Below are 20,423 nucleotides of genomic sequence, written 5' to 3' on the forward strand. Positions count from 1 at the left end.
GCAGCTGCTCAGGCTCTGTGTCATTTTTTTGTGATCTGTCTGTAAATCAGCCACAGCGAGGTGTGGGACAGTCCTGCAGGCTTAATCACTGATGTCCAGCTCCGATATAAAATGCATGCTGGTGTCCACAAACAGTTTATTTGTCTCTCTCACGTAACTTTCACTATGAATAATCTATGGGTGTGTCAATCTACATTCTCCTGGTCCTGAATTAAACTTTTAAAGTAAAAAAAATATTACTTAAAAGCATTGTTTTTTCTTGGTTTCATTGTGATATTTGTACTGATATGAGTACACCAGGGATATTATATAACATTTACAGTTACTTACTGTCCATACATGTTCTTTTGTTGTTGAAATGTACAATATTTAATCGAGATATGTTGATGGCAGATGCCTAAAATGATGTTTTCTGTAGATTGTGTTCATATATTTATATTATATATCTCTTCTATATCTTTAGTGTCTTCCTACAGTTTAGACAATAAAAGGAATCAATTTTTATGTGGAAACCTAACTTACATGTCCATAAGCTTGGCCCACACACAGGCTGACAGATCGATGTTTAATATAAAGCTATTTGGAAAATCGAATTGGTGTCAGATGTCATCAGTTACCTCTTTAAGCCAGGTTTCTTTGGGCTATTAGATGAAGTTTAATGTTCACCCATGTTATAGAACTTTATATATCAAACTTTGTCCTATCATACTTTATTTGACTCTGCTGAATTGTGTTATTGTATAGCAACGTGTGCTGATAAGTAGTAAAGTTCTGGGATAATGTTGGCAGAGTGTGGTTTATGAGCACAGGTTAATAATTTCCTACTATCAAATGTGGAGGTGTAGAAGGGTGGAGCGGTCTGATGACATCTCATTTTTCTTTTACTGTACCTGTCCTAGCATGCAGGTATGCAGGTATGTGCCCAGTAGAGTTGCTGGCACAGGCTGCAATTTTCTATTGTTTTTTAATTTTTTAATAGGTCATTGATTGTATTGTCATACTGCCATTTTTTATTTGCATGCAATAAATGTTTATTGCTCAATCATCTGATGAGCTAATGACCCAAAAGATATCTCCATTCATATTAATACTCATAAACACACACACACACACACACACACACACACACACACACACACACACACACACACACACACACACACACACACACACACACACACACACACACACACACACACACACACACACACACACACACACACACACACTCAAAGAAGGGAGTTATGAAGGTGATGAGTACATAATGACATGATGGTGGTTGCTAAGTACAATAGAAACAACAACAGACAGTAGTTACACAGCAGCCAGCATAAATTATGGAAAAATGATCTAGTCTAGTGTGACGACAGAAGACAAACTCACTCCTTATCTTCGTCTCTATACCTGACAAAACTTGTGTGTTTGAATTCAAAGACACAAAAATACAAATACTTTGTTACTTCGGGTTGTAGTGAAAGCCGTGACATCAGTGAGGTTGGAATATTCACAAACACATTGCAGACATAGATGTCATTGCAATTCTGGTATTATCGGCCACGTATCGTCACTCCATGTCTACAACGCTGCTGTCTGGTTTTAGTTGAAGGCCCAGTTGCAACATGAAATGTTTTTCACACTTGTATAGGGGCCTTTAACCCATACAGGACTGATAACTATGCAGCTACTGAGTGGCCGACACCCTTTACGACTCCGTTTGTAGACACATTGTGTAGGTCTCAGTGTCTGTAAGGAGCATATAGATATAAAATCTACTCATTTCTCAGTAGCAGGTGATGAATGAGTGGGTTGAGACAAGTGCATGACTTCTGCGATGAGTCACTGCGAGGCCAGCGATAGTGCTAAACCTCTGACTGATCAGGTGGGTGGTGTCCCAGGAATGTGTTGACTATACAGACACCTTCCAGTACAACAGACCATTAACTGTCCAGTGGCAGAAATGAATATATATGATATTTCTATGGTTAACTTAAAGAGTTGACACAGTGTTGGGATATGTGTACTACCAGACTACCGCTACCAAAACACAAACATTATGCATTTATTATTGGTATACAACTATTTTATCTTGTGTCCAGTGCGGCAGCTTGTTAGACTGGGTTGTGTTTGTGTCTTTGTGTTGAAGCGGTCTGGTGTTGGTGCCTCTGTTGTGTCGCCAGAATGACAGCACTTTTTCACACAGTGGTGCTTTATCCTGTACGGTAACATTAGCATGCTAACATGCTCACTGTGACATGCTGATGTTTGGCAGCCAACATGTGGCATATGTCCATTATCTTTTAGTCTTAGCCTGTTAACATGCTAACATTTGCAAATCAGCACACAATGATAGGAGAGTCATTAGTTTTGCAGGTATTTGATTATAAACCAAATTAAAACTAATTAGCTAACTAAAATTTTGTTGGATTCTTCCTTTGGGGAACATTAACAGTTGATTTAAACGAAGTGCATTTTCGACAGATAGACATCTGCCATCTGCCACACCCTCTACCATCACGAATTTGCAGGTTTTATCACTGTAAACTGAGCTGTTGGCATTTTTTTGGGTCATCTGTAAAACTGTCTGAACATTTCGCAATCATTTCTCAGCGCAACTGTTAAAACAAAACAAAACAAAATAAAATAAACTCTCACGCATACACGTATAAAACTCTGGGATTACAGACACTGTATATGACATCATATAAAAACAGATGGTTTGAAATCCCACTCACACCGGTAATCAACTTGGTTGCTATGGTTTCTATTTTGCTAGACAACTCTCATGATCTTCCTTGTCTGACGGACAATGAGTCATCCAGTCAGACTGCAGTTTGTGCCAGCGTTCCCACACTTTTACAGTGCGGCTGCGTGTGTGTACTGTATGTGTGTGGGCTATTAGCAAAGGTGCTCAAGTCCAGAATTGTAAAGTAATATCTCCTGGTGATTCTTAAACAAACAGTGTGAATGTGTGTTTGGAAGTGTGTTAGCATGACAACAAACTGAGAGCACTGGTAAATCAATGAACACTGCCAACTCCTCAATGCTGCATAGTTTCTTGCTTATGTGAGACTTTGAGAGAGTTGAGAATGAGAATCTCACTTTTGTGCTGACAAAAGTTTTATCTACACACAGGTTAACCACCACACAAGATATTTCCATGCTTGACTTGCAGTCGCTCTACTGTAAGGGTGTGTACCTCTTGCAGGTGGTGAAACTGTGAGGCCTAGATTAAAATCCAATCCAACAGCACTCCCTCATGATGAACACACCCACCACTTCATGAGGATGCCAAAGCAAGCACAGCGGGGTGTGTTTGTGTGTCCAATGGCTTTAGATTTTCTCCTTTGTGTCGATTCATTATACTTCATATGGTCAAAGAATAGTTTGACTTAGATCTGTAATTAAACTGCAGTGAACGCAGTATTATAACATACTTCTGTGATGTTGCAGTGAAAACAAAGTAAAACTGGACATGTCATGTAATGGATAGTGTGTGCAAGACGATGCCATGGAAACAGTTATGCTCAACATACGCTGGACTATGGTACGGAGCGAAGAATTTGCAGGCAAGACATGCAGAAACTTGAGTCACAGGTGTTGCTGCTGAATTTAAGTAACCATGCAAGTGTGTTTGCATTAGAGTGACACCGAGACAAATAACTCTGTCAATGGGACAACAAAGAATATGATACATACGCGACAAATGGAATGACTATTGTACCACAACCATGCAGTTAAAAGTTCCCACTGGCGAAGCTGCACAGCTACAGACTGGTTGCCAGTTCAACCAGTCACTCTTCGCATGTGGTTGACCAAATTCTTCACATTCCAGTAATTACCAAGACAATGAGTTCACATGATTGGAAATTTACTTATTTACTTTCATCACCAAAATGTAGCTTTTATACTACAGTACATTTGGTTTTTTCCAAGGCTACACTTTGGATTTGGATATACTGAGTTGTTTCCTCTCTAAGTGAACTGAGAGTTGCAGTGTAAAGAGCACAATAACTAAAAATAAAAAGGCCGTTAGTTGGGAAATAATGTTGGGATAACACACACAAGAGCTTTAAAGCACCGATGAAATTCTTTTGTTTGTGTCTTTATACGTTTAAACATGAATCTACTGCTCTCTTTAGTAGAAGTGAGAGTCACTGTCTCATGATGTTTGCAGAGATTAATGACTTTCACAACCAGTGGCTTACTCTGACAAAAATGTGCTCCACCCAAACACAATGCACATAAGATATGAAGGTGACCGGTTCAACGGCGAGAGAGGATTTACAACAACATAGTTCTCAGGAGGAGTTCCAGTGATGCCACTTGCAGTTAAAAACACATAGTAGTAGGCGAAGTAAAGGCCACGGCATGTGTGCTCTTAATTCAGTTACATCTAAATGGCTGGATAATGGCAAGTAGCCACTCCTGTGAAACCAAACTGCAGCACAGAATGCTTTAAGTTATGTTAACTAAAGAGCTGAATTCAAACAAACAAAAAACAAAAAGCAAATTACCCCGAGACATGGAAAGCTGGAGCTGTTCGTCAGGTTTTTTTAATGTTGAAACAGTAAAAGTGCAGCGCCTAAAGCCAGAGACACCTGACAGCCATAAAGCGCTTTAACTTTTGATGTTTATGGCCGCATTTGTCAAAGACTAGACAGGAACTGGTGTTTATGTTATGTAAGTTTAGCAGCTACATCCAAATATTTGTGTAATTCATTTCAGTCCGAGTAGACTGTATTCTTAAAAAACTATCCTGCGAGATCAGAGATATGTTTTGTTTTATCTTGAAATCGGACATGTCAGGTGCAGACATCTGAACCATTGTCAGATTGATCTCTACTTTCATTTGCACAACAAACTTGCATTGCTGAATCAGTCTGTCAGGTAAGTTTTCTGAATGGCCTCTCATTCAAATACAGACACTGTAGACACTGTTCAGTGCCCACACCCAGTTTACTCATACCGGAGAGGCAACTATGAGTCTATCATGATCTGATACCAATTTGATAGTTAACATGGAAATCAAGGATTGGGAAAGCTGGGGTGGAGAAGGCAACACTTTCGTTGACTTTGTTTTCTTAAAGTTTGTCCACTTGACAGATGTATTCATTCAGTCTTCATTCAACGTCCATTGTTTCACAACTGCTGCTTGTTTTGCTTGTAAATCAGATCAAATCCACTTGTTTGATAACTGAAAAGGTCGAACTGAAAGTATCAGCGAAGCAATCAGAGTTGGCAGAAGAGCATGCTGTATTACTCCGTTTTGTTTGCAGGTATTTTTTTTCCCACGCAATAGTGAACACAGGGATGAATTGGAGATTTGTGTTTGTGCGTGTGCCCCTGTACAAACTTGCATAGTATAACTATGTGTTTCTGCCACTGCGTATGTTTATTTGTTCACATGAGAGTTACAACAAATAAAGTCATGATGAGGCAAATGCCTTTCCTTGGAGAGTATTTTTTTACGTGCTGGACAGCCGCTTTAAGAGAACTCGCAGTTCCATAAGAAATAATGTGAACACATTAACAGACGGTCGCAGCATTGTTATACCCTCAACCCTGCCACACCTACTGCTCACACTCAAGGCTGCATTTTCAAATATTAATCAAGTTTCATCCACCTATACGGCAAACCAACCAAGGTATCATCCCACACATGGAAACATGAACTTTAACTTCATGTGTTGAGTTGAGCTGAGCTGAGTTCATATGATCCAGACTTGACTGGGCTTGAGCTCCTGGCTCATGACAGCCATGACCGATAACATTTCAAACAAGCACAGACAAAGATCACGACGATTGTGATCTGTGTCCTGCACCAAGTTTTTCCTTTCTGCTTCCTCACTGAAACATCTTCCTTCAGGTTTATCAGACTCCTCTGTAATGTAACTATCTAGGCCAGTTGTAAACAACTCTGCCCTTTTCGGTGGTTTTGATTTATTACCATCATGTGGCACTCGAGTATGTGTGTGGACTAATTGCAGCCTAATGAAACAGAGAGAAAGATAAAGGTGTCTACAAAGTGTGGTTATTGATGAGTAAATGCTTACATAATCATCAGTTTGACTTTAGTGCATCTGTTTAAACTTTTGTAAGAAGCAAAAACCAGCACATAAATTGTCTCCAAATAGCTGTTAGACAGCAGATATTTGAGCTTTAGAGTAAAGTTCCACACCATGGTAGAAATTGAAGGCATGTGCATGTGAAAAGTTGGGGAAGAACGAAAAAGAATGCTGGCCTCACCTACAGCAAAGGTGCAGGGGCAAGAAGAAAGAGCAGTAGTGTTTGATATTGGAACAACTGGGTGTGGTGTATTATATACAGGATTAAAAAAAAATCACTAAGCATGTGAACGTATCATTGGTTGATTTGCAAGATTGTTTTTGCTACAACAAGGACGCTCCTGCAAAATAAAACAAAATGCATGATACTGTAAGTCTGGGGGATATCATTTATATCAACATTTGCTTGCTGTTATGAGAAAGACTTGATTAAACATAACTCTGGCTCAGGCCTTTGTTCGAATAACCTTCAATGATAACTTTAACTTAATGTAGACTTTGCTTGTCAAGCTATGTTTAGCACTCTCATGCTGGTGTCTGATTTGCATCGGTTCCAGGGAACTCCATTAGATCTTTTTTAATCAGATGTCAGGTTAGCTTCGTCTCAGACTGACAAGAGAGCTGTTTTAAGCAGACTTTCAGGTTTGTGAATAAGGTCTGACAGTGAGTTGACCAGTGGGCGACCTGGCTTGGCAGCATGGCATTCCTGACTGGGAGGCACACCACATAAACAATCCAGAGTGTGACCTGGCTGCAATTGATGGGATTTGCAGATGACAAGATGATTGTGAAGCAGTTTCTTAGCCAAGGTGTCAGGATTAACTTGTCCAGCTAGAAACTAACTAATTCAGCTCTGCAAAGATGCAACTAATAAAACAACACTTATTCAGACAGTCTAACTGTTTTTTGTCAAAATGCCAGGTCAATACTACACAGCAACATTTACCTACAAATCTAGCCCTTAACAATCACTAACTTGGTTGTAACAGACCAAGAATGGATGTAGTTACCAAGCCTTTTTGTGCACTTAAGTAAACACTGGTATGTTTATATTGTTTAATCTACTTTCTGAGAGACACACTTATTTTCTCAGTGTCCCTTTAACATAATGTTTATATTAGGTGTGAAAGCAGGGAGGGAGGGACTTCGATATGTTTCCTATATCCATTCCTTGTCAACTAAATACTTGTAAAGCAGGTTATGTTTGTGGTAATCTTGTCTCATTTAACATTGATCACTTGTCTAGATCTTCTCCCTGCAACGCTGCATCTGTTTGGTTAAAATGTGATTTTGACATCAGATTTAATGCTGAAAGAAATTAATTTTTTTTTTTTTAATGCTGTTCTCCAGGTTTTACTTCAGCATGGCCACATTTCTAAATGCCAAGAATAATTTAAAACTACTTATTATACAGAATGCAAACTGAACATATTTGTTTTGTTTTTGTGGACTATATAAATAGAGCAACATAAACAATGCACTAGTTATTCCTATGAACAGTTTCATGCTATTCTTAAGAGATGAGTAGATTGTGTATTTGTGCATGACAAGAATGGGGGATGATTTTTTATTCCATGTTATATGTATAGTGTGTGAAAACGCATATGTTTGTCTGTGAGTGTTTGCTAGTTTGTTTGTTTTTACAACCTGATCATGTTATTTATGTAATTTGCTACATTTTATGTCATTGCAATTGTATCTTTTGCCACAAAAGATGTTGGAAAAAAGTAAAGTAGTAAAATTAATGAACACATTCTTCAAGACTCGTTTTCCTTACATAATCACATTTTCACTTCACCCCTTCTCTCTCTCACTTCAGCCTGTGCAGGGTGTGTCCCGGCTTATCTCCTCGCAATCCCTCCCTACCTGTTTTACAGGATTGGCCACTCCTGTCATTCAGAGCCAGAGGCGTGTAGGCTGAAGCTGGACAGCAAAAGTAAGAGTACAGGTTGAAGTGGCTGAAGAGGATCCTCCCCCTGACTCAGCACGGCCATATAAGCAGGCAGGGACTGCTGTTAGACACTCAGAGGGACTTGGCTCTCCTTTTGAAGGCTACTCATCTCCAGTTTTCTCCTGCTCAACAGCTGCCCACCTTTAACACTACAATGATGATGAGGAAATCATACTCCGTCTCCGGCTCCGGTGGCAGCACCAGGAGGTCTTTTGCAGGACCAGGCACCAGCTCCAGCTACTCTGTAAAAAGAACCACCTATGGGTCTGGTTCAGGCTCTGGTTTTGGTGGAGGTGCTGGTTATGGTTCAGGTGCTGGTTTCGGTGCCGGCATGGGAATGTCCTCCATGAGCAGCTCTGGTGGTTTCGGTCTGTCCGCCAGCCAGGCAGGAGGCTGCTATGTCGCCCCACCGATCACAGCTGTGCAGGTCAACCAGAGCCTGCTGGCCCCCCTCAACCTGGAGATCGACCCCACCATCCAGGCCGTCCGCACCCAGGAGAAGGAGCAGATCAAGACCCTCAACAACCGCTTCGCCTCCTTCATCGACAAGGTTGGTTCCTGTCAGCTCTCTGTCTCTCCTAGGTTTAATGTTCAATTTACTGCAGGCCTCATTATCTCAGCACTGATAGCATCCTCTCTGGGCTTCACTCACCTCTAGCAGCTGTCAAAAGTCAACAGTCTTACTTCTGCTCTTTACTGAAAAGAAACAGTTAAACTTTTAAAACATTTAACGGCAACCTGCTCTGTAAAGAAACTCCTGACCATTGTTCACTAGATGAAAACACGGCACTTTTACTGTCAAAGCTGACACAGCAAGAGGACTGTGAATCTTATCTATGTGGTGTCGTATCCATCAATGAGTTACAGCCTGTGGGATTAGGAAAGCTTATAAAAATCTCAAAGTCTGTCAGCGTTTGTGACCATGTCATATAGCAAAATATGCATAGAGTAACATTTAGCCTGTCTGAGCCTCTCTGCCCACTATCTAAACATGGGTGGGTCTCATACAATTGCAGTGCCTCGCCCATCTCTCACCTGGCAGACGGGTTGAGAGAGCAGGGACCTATCTGCACTCTGCCCACAGAGTCCAAAGTCTCTTATTTGCACATGCCACCTATCACCTGGTTGCCATGGACAACAGGAATGCCAAATAGAGAGCTGTAACTCAACTTTTACTTGTTTGCAATGCTACGGTCCTACAGTCTTTGTTGCGTGTGAGTTATAGGATGATTATCTTTAGCGAGAGTGAAACACACTTTGTGTGAGTTTACACACACACAAAAACTCTCATCTCCTGATACTGAGCTGCTTTGTTTTCTGCGGTCTGTCTGCCACACCTAGTTTTTTTTTTATGGCTGGAGTGACTGTGCCTGCATGGCTCAACAGAGCATGAAGGATGAGTCATAACCAAACAAGAGACACAATAGAAATTCTTAAAGCCACATACCCATGTTAGAGGAACATTTAGGTAAAATATATTCTTTGTGCCCGTTGATTCAGGATAGGAGAAATATTTTCTATAAACTTCTATTTAGTCTTCCAGCTGCTTTGAGCAGTCAGCACACAAGGATAGGCCTTCATGAGTTGCAATTGTTCAGACTTGGGTGTGGCCATTCAGATATGTCGCTATCTCCTCAGTTATGCAGATAAAGGTGAGGCCCTTTAAAACCTGACACCATAAACGACACACCCAGCAAATTCTATTAGTGCTGATCCGGCTCTTTAAAAATGATAAGAATTTTTTTTTTTTTTAATTACTCACTTCTCAGCTTTTAAAGAATTCAGCAAAGATTCAGCCCCATCCAAAAGCACAATCCATACCATACCGGTACAAAAACTGCAATACAATATATTCCTTATAACACTATTTGACACCTGCTCTGGTTTTGTATGTGCACAGGTCCGTTTCTTGGAGCAGCAGAACAAGATGCTGGAGACCAAATGGAGCCTCCTGCAGGACCAGACCACCACCCGCTCCAACATTGAGGGCATGTTCGAGGCCTACATCGCCAACCTGCGCAGACAGCTCGATGGCCTGGGCAACGAGAAGGGCAAGCTGGAGGGAGAGCTGAGGAACATGCAGGGCCTGGTTGAGGACTTCAAGAAGAAGTACGAGGATGAAATCAACAAACGTGCAGCTGCAGAGAACGAGTTTGTGCTCCTGAAGAAGGTAGGAATGCATCAAGATAGATAGACCATAGTTTTATTTTGTTTGTTTTCCCCTAGAGGTTTAAATGCGACCAGTTGTAACACTTCCTGTTTGTGCATAATTTTCCTTTCAGGATGTCGATGCTGCCTACATGAACAAGGTGGAGCTGGAGGCCAGAGTTGATGCTCTTCAGGATGAGATCAACTTCCTCAGGGCCGTCTATGAGGCTGTATGTACCACTCTTAATGCCAACTGATTTCATAGTAATATAATAATAAGCATTTGAGACAAAGCTGATCAGCTGAAATCAACACAAACCTAACTGTTCTTCACCAACCTTTGGTTCTGTAGGAGCTCCGTGAGCTGCAGGGCCAGATCAAGGACACCTCCGTCGTTGTGGAGATGGACAACAGCCGCAACCTCGACATGGACTCCATCGTGGCTGAAGTGCGCGCTCAGTATGAAGACATCGCCAACCGCAGCAAGGCCGAGGCCGAGACCTGGTACAAACAGAAGGTGAGTGAAGAGCAAAGCCAAGCCATGATATCCGCTGCATCTTCTATAACCAAACATCCAGCATCTCTCCCAAACTTCATGATTCACATTTTTGTCTTTTTTTTTTTTACAACAGTATGAGGAGATGCAGTCCTCTGCCGGACAGTACGGTGATGACCTGCGCACAACCAAGGCTGAGATCGCCGAGCTGAACCGCATGATCGCCCGTCTCCAGAATGAGATCGAGGCTGTCAAGGGACAGGTACGTTTCAAGAAAATTCTCATGGCTGATGGATGCCTTTTCATTAACACAGTCCGTCGTATAGTATATGTGCAGCTCCTTAATCCTTGATTCCTTTCCACAGAGGGCAAGCCTTGAGGCCCAGATCGCAGAGGCCGAGGAGCGCGGTGAGCTGGCAGTGAAGGACGCCAAGCTCCGCATCAGGGATCTGGAGGATGCTCTGCAGAGAGCCAAGCAGGACATGGCCCGCCAGGTGCGCGAGTACCAGGAGCTGATGAACGTCAAGCTGGCCCTGGACATTGAAATCGCCACCTACAGGAAGCTGCTGGAAGGAGAGGAAAGCAGGTGGGCAAGGCTTTAATGTTCAGTGTTGTTTCAATGCTTGTAGCACTGGTTTTAAAATATCAAGCACTAACTTGATATTATTACCCCATCAGACTGGCCAGCGGAGGCGCCAACGCAACCATCCACGTGCAGCAGAGCTCTGGTGGTAAGTTTCGGATTTTATCATTGTCACAAATGATGCCCAAACCAGCAGACCACCTAGAAACATGGATGGCTTACTGACAACACCTTCTGTTTGTCCTATTCCAGGATACTCCAGCGCCAGCTCCGCCGGTGGATTCGGCTCCGGCAGTGGATACGGCTCCGGCAGTGGATTCGGCTACGGCAGTGGTGGCATGTCTGGCGGATATGGCGGTGGCATGGTCACCAAGTCCAGCACAGTCACAACATCCAGCAGGAGAATCATGTAAAAACCAAAAAAGGAGAGCCATCCCTCTTTCCCTTCAGAAACTTTTGAAATTCATCTAAATCTGTGACCCCTTCACGGTGCTATGCAATACAATACTGTCATGTTCAACAAGAATATTCCCAAAAGCCAGTGACTCCTAATGTCTAAAAGAAAGGTGCACTGGATCGTGTTACACTGCCACCAGTTTTTGTTTCAAGGATCACTGGCTGCTTCTCTTAGTCTGTACCTTGCCATCTTTAAACAAGAGTTTCTGAAGGTAGACATGGCCTAAAATACACCAGGGCCAGATCAGTTAGCAAAGATAAATTTGTTTTCTTTCTGTACTTCCATCCAAGAAATAAGAAAAAAAGGCAAAAAACTAAGTGTTTCATGGAGAGTTAAAACTATGCAAGAAAACTATTTGGAAGAACATTTTATACTGTAGTTCTGAGAAGGTGCTGTTCTCAGTTGATGATTTCTACAATTGAGTAGTCACAAGTCACTGACCAAATCGGAAATAAGAACATTTGTGTGACGTTACATGTTTACAGTTAAACTTTGAACTGATTGGTTATTGACTTGTTCCTGTCTTTTTGTTGTTGTTTTTTACTGTTCTGTCGAATGTTTCCCTGCTTAGTTTTGCCCTCTCTTGCCTAAAAAACTAAAACTATGTTGAAACCAGATTTATTTTGCAAGAGCCTTCTCAGCAACCGACTGATGAATGTTGCAGCAAATGACACTAAATCAATCTGTTAAATAAATCTGAGTACCAAAATGAATGTTTCTCTCTGTCTTCTTGTCACGAATAAAAGGGGGGGGGGGCTGCTGCAAACGTCTGCACTGTAACAGCAAGATGATATTTTCTCACCTACGTAGATTTCACATGGTGGCAGTGCTGTGCCATTTTTTACTCTTCCTGCTTGACTTTTGCATTCCCATCTGAACTGTATGCACATTCACTGAGCACTTTATGGAGGAACACCTTACTATCACTGGGCAGGAGAACATTATTGAAGCCAGTTTGAAACTATTTTACTTAGGCCATAAAGGCAAGCGTGGTCAGCAACAATACAAATCATATTTAAATCAAGACTGATTAAGGTGTACCAAGAAAACTTCCTTTCAAAAAACTACCAGAACCATTATCTCCCAAAATCCAGTCTTCTTCTTCCAGTTCTCTTGAGAGTAACTTTCTATTCTAGTCAGAGAACAGTGAAACCTGACACAGGCCTCTGCTGTTACACAACACACTTTACATCTGAAATGTAAGGAATGTGAATGTGAGTTGTTTTCTGAGCTACCATGGCCGGCGTGTCCGTTCCCCACCGACATCTCGCATCAACAACCATTTATTTGCCCCACAGCGACAAGGAGAAATGATGTCTTCAAGTGTTTGTGCCAAGTGTGGGTGTTGTGTTACTGCAGCCAGCCAGCATACTGCCAGCACAGGGGTGGACAAACAGAGCCAAGATAACACGCAGACTCAACACTACACCACGCCCTGCCACTCCACAGAGTAAGAAACAGGAAACACTGTGAATCATTTCTCTAAGTAATAGTGATGCACTGTACTCACAGATCAGATAGAAGGGAGTGTCTAAAAATACCTAGAAGTTTTGCAAACTTATGAAAGACATGCCTTTGTGGTTTGACCTGTATCATACTGAGTCGGTGTTGATTGACCCGCACTACTTCCTGCACATACAATGGAGTATTTTTAAGTACCGACGCTGGCACACACAGTCTGCATTGGCAGACTGATGAAAGATTTGTTTCTTACGTCGTCACCTGAAGCACAGAGCACTGGCACTGGTCAGGCGGCAGGCCTTTTTCCTTTTTTGAACTCGGCCCCAGAGGAATTAAAAGTTCGATTGACTCAGAGCTCATGCCAAACAAAAAAAAAGCCAATTGTGCCCATGCCAAACCAGTTACACCACCGCTCGACAAAAATTACAGGTGTTGCATCCTCTCTCCCCGAGGAAGACATGAGAAAATCACTCCTGCTGTTGTTAGAAATCTTGCATTTAGCCAAACAAACAAGCAGTCTCAGCATCTGTGCCTGTATCTTCTTCTCCTGAGTGACAACACTGTTCTCTGCTGTGCACCAGTGTGCCTATCATTAACCGTCAATGCTCCTGATGATGAGAACAGGTTTGACACAGTATAAAAGGCAGTAATGAACATGTGTCTGTAATTGACCAAGGTAACATCGGTAATGTTGTGCTTGACAGCACAAAGGAGGGAAGCAGAAGAAAAGAAAAGCACAGGCCATTACCTCAGAGAAGCTGATATACAATGGCCTATAAGCAGTTTGTCCTTGTAGAGGATCACTGCTCTTATTGTTCTGTGTTTAACCATTTCTCTGTGTCAGCAGCACCAGCACACCATATATCTCAGAAAACAGGTAATGTGCCCCCTTAGAAAAGAGCTAAAGCCACAGCGGAGTACAGCGGAGTACAGCCAAATACGATGCACAGCTTTAAGACTGAGTTTACAACAGAGTTAATAACTTGAATTATTATGTTTCTTGGATGCAATCTCATGCGGACAATCAAGATTTCTAATATTCTTTATAAGCACATGCAAAAGAAGAAATCGGGCTACAGTTGCAGTCATGTGTAGGCTGAGACTGGACATAAACCTGCAGACCATGATTTAGAGGATAATGTGAAAGACAAAGTGGAATAGAGAGGAAATGGTCTGTGCAAAGCACCAGCAATGCCATAGGGGGAGCAAACACACACATCAAATTATATGCTCCCCTCATAAACAACGCTTTGATATGTGTAAAGTCGAGCTCACAACAAATGAACCATTATAGCTGACAAATATACACAGCAGAAGCCATTCTTCAGCTACGGCATATTTACCTTCATCAGGAAAAAAACAGCAACATGTCACAAGACAGTATTTCATTTTAGAAACCACTGTGACATTTTGTTTAGCATTACTGATGCTTTTTGCTCACATCACATCCTTAAACATCGACATAGCTTTAAACCAGTTGCACACTTGTTACACTGTACATACTGCAAAGGACCTTCTTGGACGTTTTCTCTGACAGTAAATGTGGGTTCTTGTCAGGAGAAGGTGGTGATGAACCCTTACCCTAATCCTTAACAAGAGCTTCAACTAGTATTATTGTCTTGATAATACAGGAGGTCGAAGCAGGGCCTTATCTTTAATGCAGTCTGGAGGCAACAGTGACTCACTGTCGGACAATGACAAGACAGTCTGGTTAGGATGCGAACTTCAGTGACTTTGTTTTCAGCTGCTGAAGACAGCTCTTTGGTGAGTAAAGGAATGAAGTTTGTTGCTCAAACCATAATGCTTGTTATGGATTGGAAAGTAAACAGCAGTTAACACTATATTTGACCTGTAATGGCTGGTTTCTTTCTATTTAATGTGCTTTGGGCCATATATTAGGTTTGATGTTTGTTGCAGGTCCTCTGATCATTATCATATGGATATTTTGTTTTCGGGAAAGACTTCAAACGATTGCTCTTGTTTGGTAAATTGACATTACGTAGAGCTGTGAGGCAGCCGAGTGTCTCAGGGTAGTTAACCTCGGTACCTATTGGAAAAATATAATGAAATCATATCTTCGGATTGCTGTAGCAGAAACTGTTGAAATGCAGCAGAAATGGAAACGACATCATATGATCCAACTGGCCATGCTGCAGTCCAAACAAAGTATAACAACTATGAGGATATAGACTTAAACAAATCATTATTTACACATGTGAAAAGACATATAACCCGAGGACATCAGACTCTAAACTCCTCCCTGCACTCACGGCTTCACTGAGCACACAACAAACACAAACCAACAGGTAAGATAACAAGAACTCAAAAGTAAATACTACCTATAAAAATGATGTACAGTGTATTAAAAAAAAACCACTGAAGTTAGTTTGTCAGTGTTCTCACAGATTCACCGTAGGACAAAATAGACAAATTCAGCTTTTGCTTAAATTCTGCTTTTTCTACATCTGATCAGTCAAATCTTTCTGTATTTTTTGCATATGCATACACATTTGAGGCTGTCAATGCAAACTAAGCTGATCACAGCTCATATCATATTGATTAAAGTTAATTAAGTCTGCATCTGTCATTCCTTATATCCTCATGAGTCAAAAAAACACACATTGAGCGTAAGATCTCAATCAGTGCACAGCAGATTAAAGTTCATTAGGAGGCTGAGCCTTTCATACAAAATGACCCTTTTTTTTTGCCCTTACTGCTGCGTGAAGAAGCACTATAATGCACTTATTGACTGTGGGGGTGGGGGGGCTCTTCCCCATGCAGGACTGGAAGAAATCCTCAGGAGTGATGGAAAAGATTGACCTTACCCTTAACCCGCGCCCAGCACCGCGATCAATGAACATTGCACCTTCCACAAACTCTGACAGCTCAATCGATACTGGTGAATATCAGCAGCTGCGATTGGGAACACTGATGAGCAGTGTGCTGCATGTGGAGTGTGTAAGGGTCAAACCACTTAGCGTCTGTCAAGTGGTAATGAGGTGTATGTGTGTGTGTATAGTATGTGTGCTTTCAGGAGAGACATTAATAAAACATAATCCTTTTATAATAATCCCTTATTCATTAATGTATGTCAATAAAGTTGATGGATATCTGACGTGACAACAGAACTTTTTTTTTTTCCTCCTGCAGAAAAATAAACTCAATATTTTCAATTTTATGCTTTCGAATTAGTAGTTTATGCTGTAATAAAAAAAAAAGTTCAGCACAACACAACAACTCCCTGGGCAAATTTTGGGAGAATATTTGGTTTGTTGTTGTGCTTTCTACCAGAGACTCCTCTGCAGCTGTTATTAAAACAGGAGAAGCTGATCCACATGCAGCATCTGCCACAGTGGCGCCTCCTTGTATGATTGGGCTTCCAGTAAATTTCAAGTTGGCATGTGTGCACAGACAACAAACACGCAAAAGGTGTTGGGTGGTTTACAATTAACAACTGGAAATGAAAATTACTTTCTGAGGAAGTCACAGCGGTGTTAACCGACTGAGCCTCTTTTCTGATTATTAATGAAACAAAAACAGTAATTGCAATATTAAATGACAACTGTAGTTGCCTAGAACTAGAAGGTGGACACAAAGAAACACGCAGCACTATGAAATAAGTTATAAGACGACCCACAGGCTTGATTTCTCTTTATGCTTCAGATTCGATGAACCTCCAGTGTGATATCGAAACATAAACATACAGTAGTTTTGCATTGTGTTGTGTGGGGATAGCATGTTAACGTGTGTATGCACAGTACAACAATGCACTGTTTTATTTACTGAAGACAAGATCTGCATTCGTGACCTTCGCAATGCAAATGCTAAACGACGTGGATGTAAATCAGAATTTGGTTATTTGTGGTGATCAGCATCATTCTTCAGTCGGTGCATCTGGTCAGACCTAAATTATTGAATCAAAGACGGATTATTTTGGCATTATACAGTGTAATGTTTCCAGTAAAGGTTGGTAAAGGTTAATTATTAGTTCCACTGGCATTTGCAAGGGGAAAAAACAGAAGAAATAAAAACACCAGAATCTGTCAAGTGTGTGGAGCAGAGCAGAGAACCGTTTCCTGCAGTTTCCTGCATCCAGTAGCAAATAAATAAACAAAACGTTGAGAGTTTGTCATAGAAAGTAAAACTCACCAAACAGCTTCACAGCTACAGAACAAACAGGAGTCGTTTTAAATATGCAAATTGAGTAAAGTTTGTATCTAACAAAAGCCACCCTGACAAAGATGTGATTTCAAGAGGAAATTGCTTTTGGGTTGCTTTAACACATCTTCAACCTCAGGTGTGTTATTCCTTTGTCTATGGGTGATGCTAAATGAGCTACGTGTGTAATGTCACAGCATATTAACCTACACAGTCAACACAGCTGAGTGATAGGCTGCCTTATGTTGGCGCTGCAGCTCTGTGCCCTCCAGCTGATGTGTTGTAGCTCTTGTCCAGTGTTCAGACACTTCAGCTCTTAAACATTGGGAGATTTATAGCAATGTCAAATGTGCTCCTGCAGCTTTGGCCCCAGTGGAAAAAAAGAAAGACATTTGTAAGGAGCTCTTTGTTGGGGATGTTATTCTACAAGTACTTTTCCATCCAGTTCGGTTGAATTAAATCATCACATTTGCAATTTAATAAACATTGAATTTTTCTTTTCTTTTCCTCGTGGACACGTTTGACTAACTCCCTCTGCTTGTCCTTCGTCTGATTCAGCTTTGTTGCATGCAGAGTGATATTTTCTTTGCTGTTGTTGACACTCACCACTGAGCATGCACTAACTCCTTGAATGTTTGCTTGTGTGTCCTACAGCAATATTTCTTTGCTCTGCAGGCGCTGCCTCTGTCCTCCGTGACAAGTCGGTGTGTGTTTGAGTGATGGTGCTTTGAGGCGGGACAGACAGACGTGAGGAGACAAATTGCCTATGCCAGGGCTCCGACACCCAACCTATTCAGCCGGTGGGAAATGATAGATGCCCGGGCTAATTTTAAACTCTGTGAACTAAATTCCTGTTACCAGAAGCAGTGATGGGTAACTGGGGCACAGCTGGAGGGTCTAGATAAGACCTGCACTCACCTGTGTCTCCACGCCTCCCGTGCCCTTTCAACTGCCATTCGCTGCGATGTTTAATAATGATGGTGGGAGTCAATGATTGATCAGACTGAGTAGGGGGGGCTTGTGATGTTGCAGATCACGGGTGGTGGTCCAGATATCACAGAGGTTCTGCCAGATGTCATGTCCTGCAGCTGGATAAAAAAAAAAAAAAAGTAACATGACTGACACGCTGACATTGGCATTTAGTTCAAGAGTCACTCAGTATGTTTACATGCAGAGCTTAATCGAGCTATGCTCAAAATTCGATTTTGGCGTCTAATCTGACTTCTGTCCTTGTCTCAATTTACATGCAACTGAGAAAATCGAATAACTGACGGGGTCCGCCCCCTCATGCAGCGCCACCCGTTGTTTCAGCGGGTTAATACTGTCCTGCTGCCTTTCTGTCACCTCGTAAAAAACTGAATATAAACAATTTAGTAAGCTTAATAATAAATTCTCAACTGCAGTTCCCGACCAGACGTGCCAGTCTGGGCCGGATTCGCGCTGAGAATAGGATACGGGCTTGTTTTTTTCATCTCTCTCTCTCTCTCTCTCTTTTTTTTATAAAACACTCTTGCTGGTCGCGCTGTGTGAAATGCATTGAATCGGCGCTGACGTTGGGTTTTTTTCTTTACTTTGCCGGGTTTGGGCAGCTTCTCTGCTCCACTTTGTGCCGTCTCTATGGTTGTGGAGCATGCGCACATGCATTGTCCAGCTTCAGTCCGACTAAGGCGTATACATGACGGAGAAAATCGAATTCCAATCGCATTATCTGGGTGTCTTAATCGGAGTTGGAGAACTCCGACTTTAGTCGGACTAAGGCGTTTACATGCACTTCAGTTGTCCAGTTATAGTCGGGCAATAATTCAGTTTTTTCAAGTGTCATGTAAACGTGCTGACTGGTGTGGCTGCAGACTCTTTAGTCCTGTGAGGAGATGAACTGATAAAAGTGTGTAGAAAAAGCATCATCTGCAGCAGAGAATGCCACCTTTCAGGTCCCAGCGTGTTAAAGTGACATGAAAATAGTTTGTATTCTCCTGATGTGTCCTGTGTTTTGAGACGTAGATGATTAATTTTCTTTTTGGGCAAACTGAAGAAAATCACCAAATGGGATTAACTCTGCTTCAACGGTGTCATCAGCTGATAACGTGGTTGAAAGTTGCTGGAAGAAGTTGCTGTTTAATGCAGATTTAAAGTTAATGAAAGTGACTCTTGTGCTACAGTCTAGCATCTATTTACCCTTTGCTCACTGCACCAGACTTTGTACACTGTGTGTCCAGGGATACTAAGACACATTTGTTTAATTGGATCACACATTGGCAAAAAAAAAAAAAAAATGTTTGGAAGGGATAATAGTTCCTCTGTGCTGCCACCACTGTGGTGGACATCAGCCAAATGCATCTTTATAGTGCTGATGCTGTATTTTGGCTACTTCCTGCATGGGCCTTATCTTTAACTAATGATGCTGCAGAGTAGCATGGACCCTATACGGCCAACTGTAACTTTTTCTGATGGAAAATAAACAACTTTACTTAATTGATAGTCTTCTTTTCTTTGTTTGTTTGTTTATTTTAATAATTTGGATGTTGCTCATTTGGACTCTTAGGTTCCTTCATGTGTATCCAATCTTATGAGCTTTTGTTCTACCATAATTAGTGCATTATTTGAAGTCATAGCTACAGCAGCAACTTGAACACCTTAATTTAGGAACTGATAAAGTTTGAGCCTTTAATTGGTTCATATTACTACCAGCACTAGATTTGACCATCAATACTTCCCTAATACAAGCTTGTGTAAGGAAAGGTTTTTAAATGCAGTAGGTATTGATGTGATATGCCATGGGACCCTGCGTAAAGTGGCTATCTGGACTCATTATCAGACAAATCAATGGGCCTCACTGATGTTGATTGGGGTCTTTGACTTTCTAATCTATTGCACGAAAATCTATCGACTCAATTGACACCTGGAGCAACAGTGGTAACAGACCATGCATAAGAATCTGAGGAGTTAGTGGAAAGCAATAGTAAAGGAAACTCTACATTGTTAACTTTTAATGACACCTTTCTTTAGTTTTAGTTTTCTACTGCAAAAAGTTTTAGTTTTAAGAGTGTGTATGGCTTTTGAGCTGCAGGCCAAAGTGTGAACTACAGATCAGGTCAGGATGAAGC

At 41.5% G+C, this 20,423-nt stretch overlaps 2 protein-coding genes across 2 annotated transcripts in view; both read left to right on the plus strand.

Moving 5' to 3' along the window:
• LOC146987004 (heme transporter hrg1-A-like) overlaps positions 1-20,423 on the plus strand; it is a 349,260-nt gene that overhangs the window by 217,281 nt on the left and 111,556 nt on the right. The window lies entirely within an intron of this gene.
• LOC146987014 (keratin, type II cytoskeletal cochleal-like) lies at positions 8,087-12,409 on the plus strand. The gene is made up of 8 exons (XM_085775945.1): positions 8,087-8,566; positions 9,917-10,186; positions 10,299-10,394; positions 10,517-10,681; positions 10,797-10,922; positions 11,026-11,246; positions 11,339-11,391; positions 11,496-12,409. The coding sequence occupies exons 1-8, from the start codon at positions 8,171-8,173 to the stop codon at positions 11,654-11,656; spliced, it is 1,488 nt and encodes a 495-aa protein (XP_085632071.1). The 5' UTR covers positions 8,087-8,170; the 3' UTR covers positions 11,657-12,409.

The sequence above is a fragment of the Trachurus japonicus genome, chromosome 5, assembly GCF_045865225.1.
Source record: "Trachurus japonicus isolate A0001 chromosome 5, Traja_1.0".
Classification (NCBI taxonomy): Eukaryota; Metazoa; Chordata; class Actinopteri; order Carangiformes; family Carangidae; genus Trachurus; species Trachurus japonicus.

Coding starts and splice junctions, on each gene's coding strand:
- LOC146987014 (XM_085775945.1), top strand. CDS start 8,171: ATGATGATGAGGAAATCATACTCCGTCTCCGGCTCCGGTGGCAGCACC. Junction 10,395..10,516: donor TCAGGGCCGTCTATGAGGCT/GTATGTACCACT, acceptor TTGGTTCTGTAG/GAGCTCCGTGAGCTGCAGGG. Junction 11,247..11,338: donor CTGGAAGGAGAGGAAAGCAG/GTGGGCAAGGCT, acceptor TTACCCCATCAG/ACTGGCCAGCGGAGGCGCCA.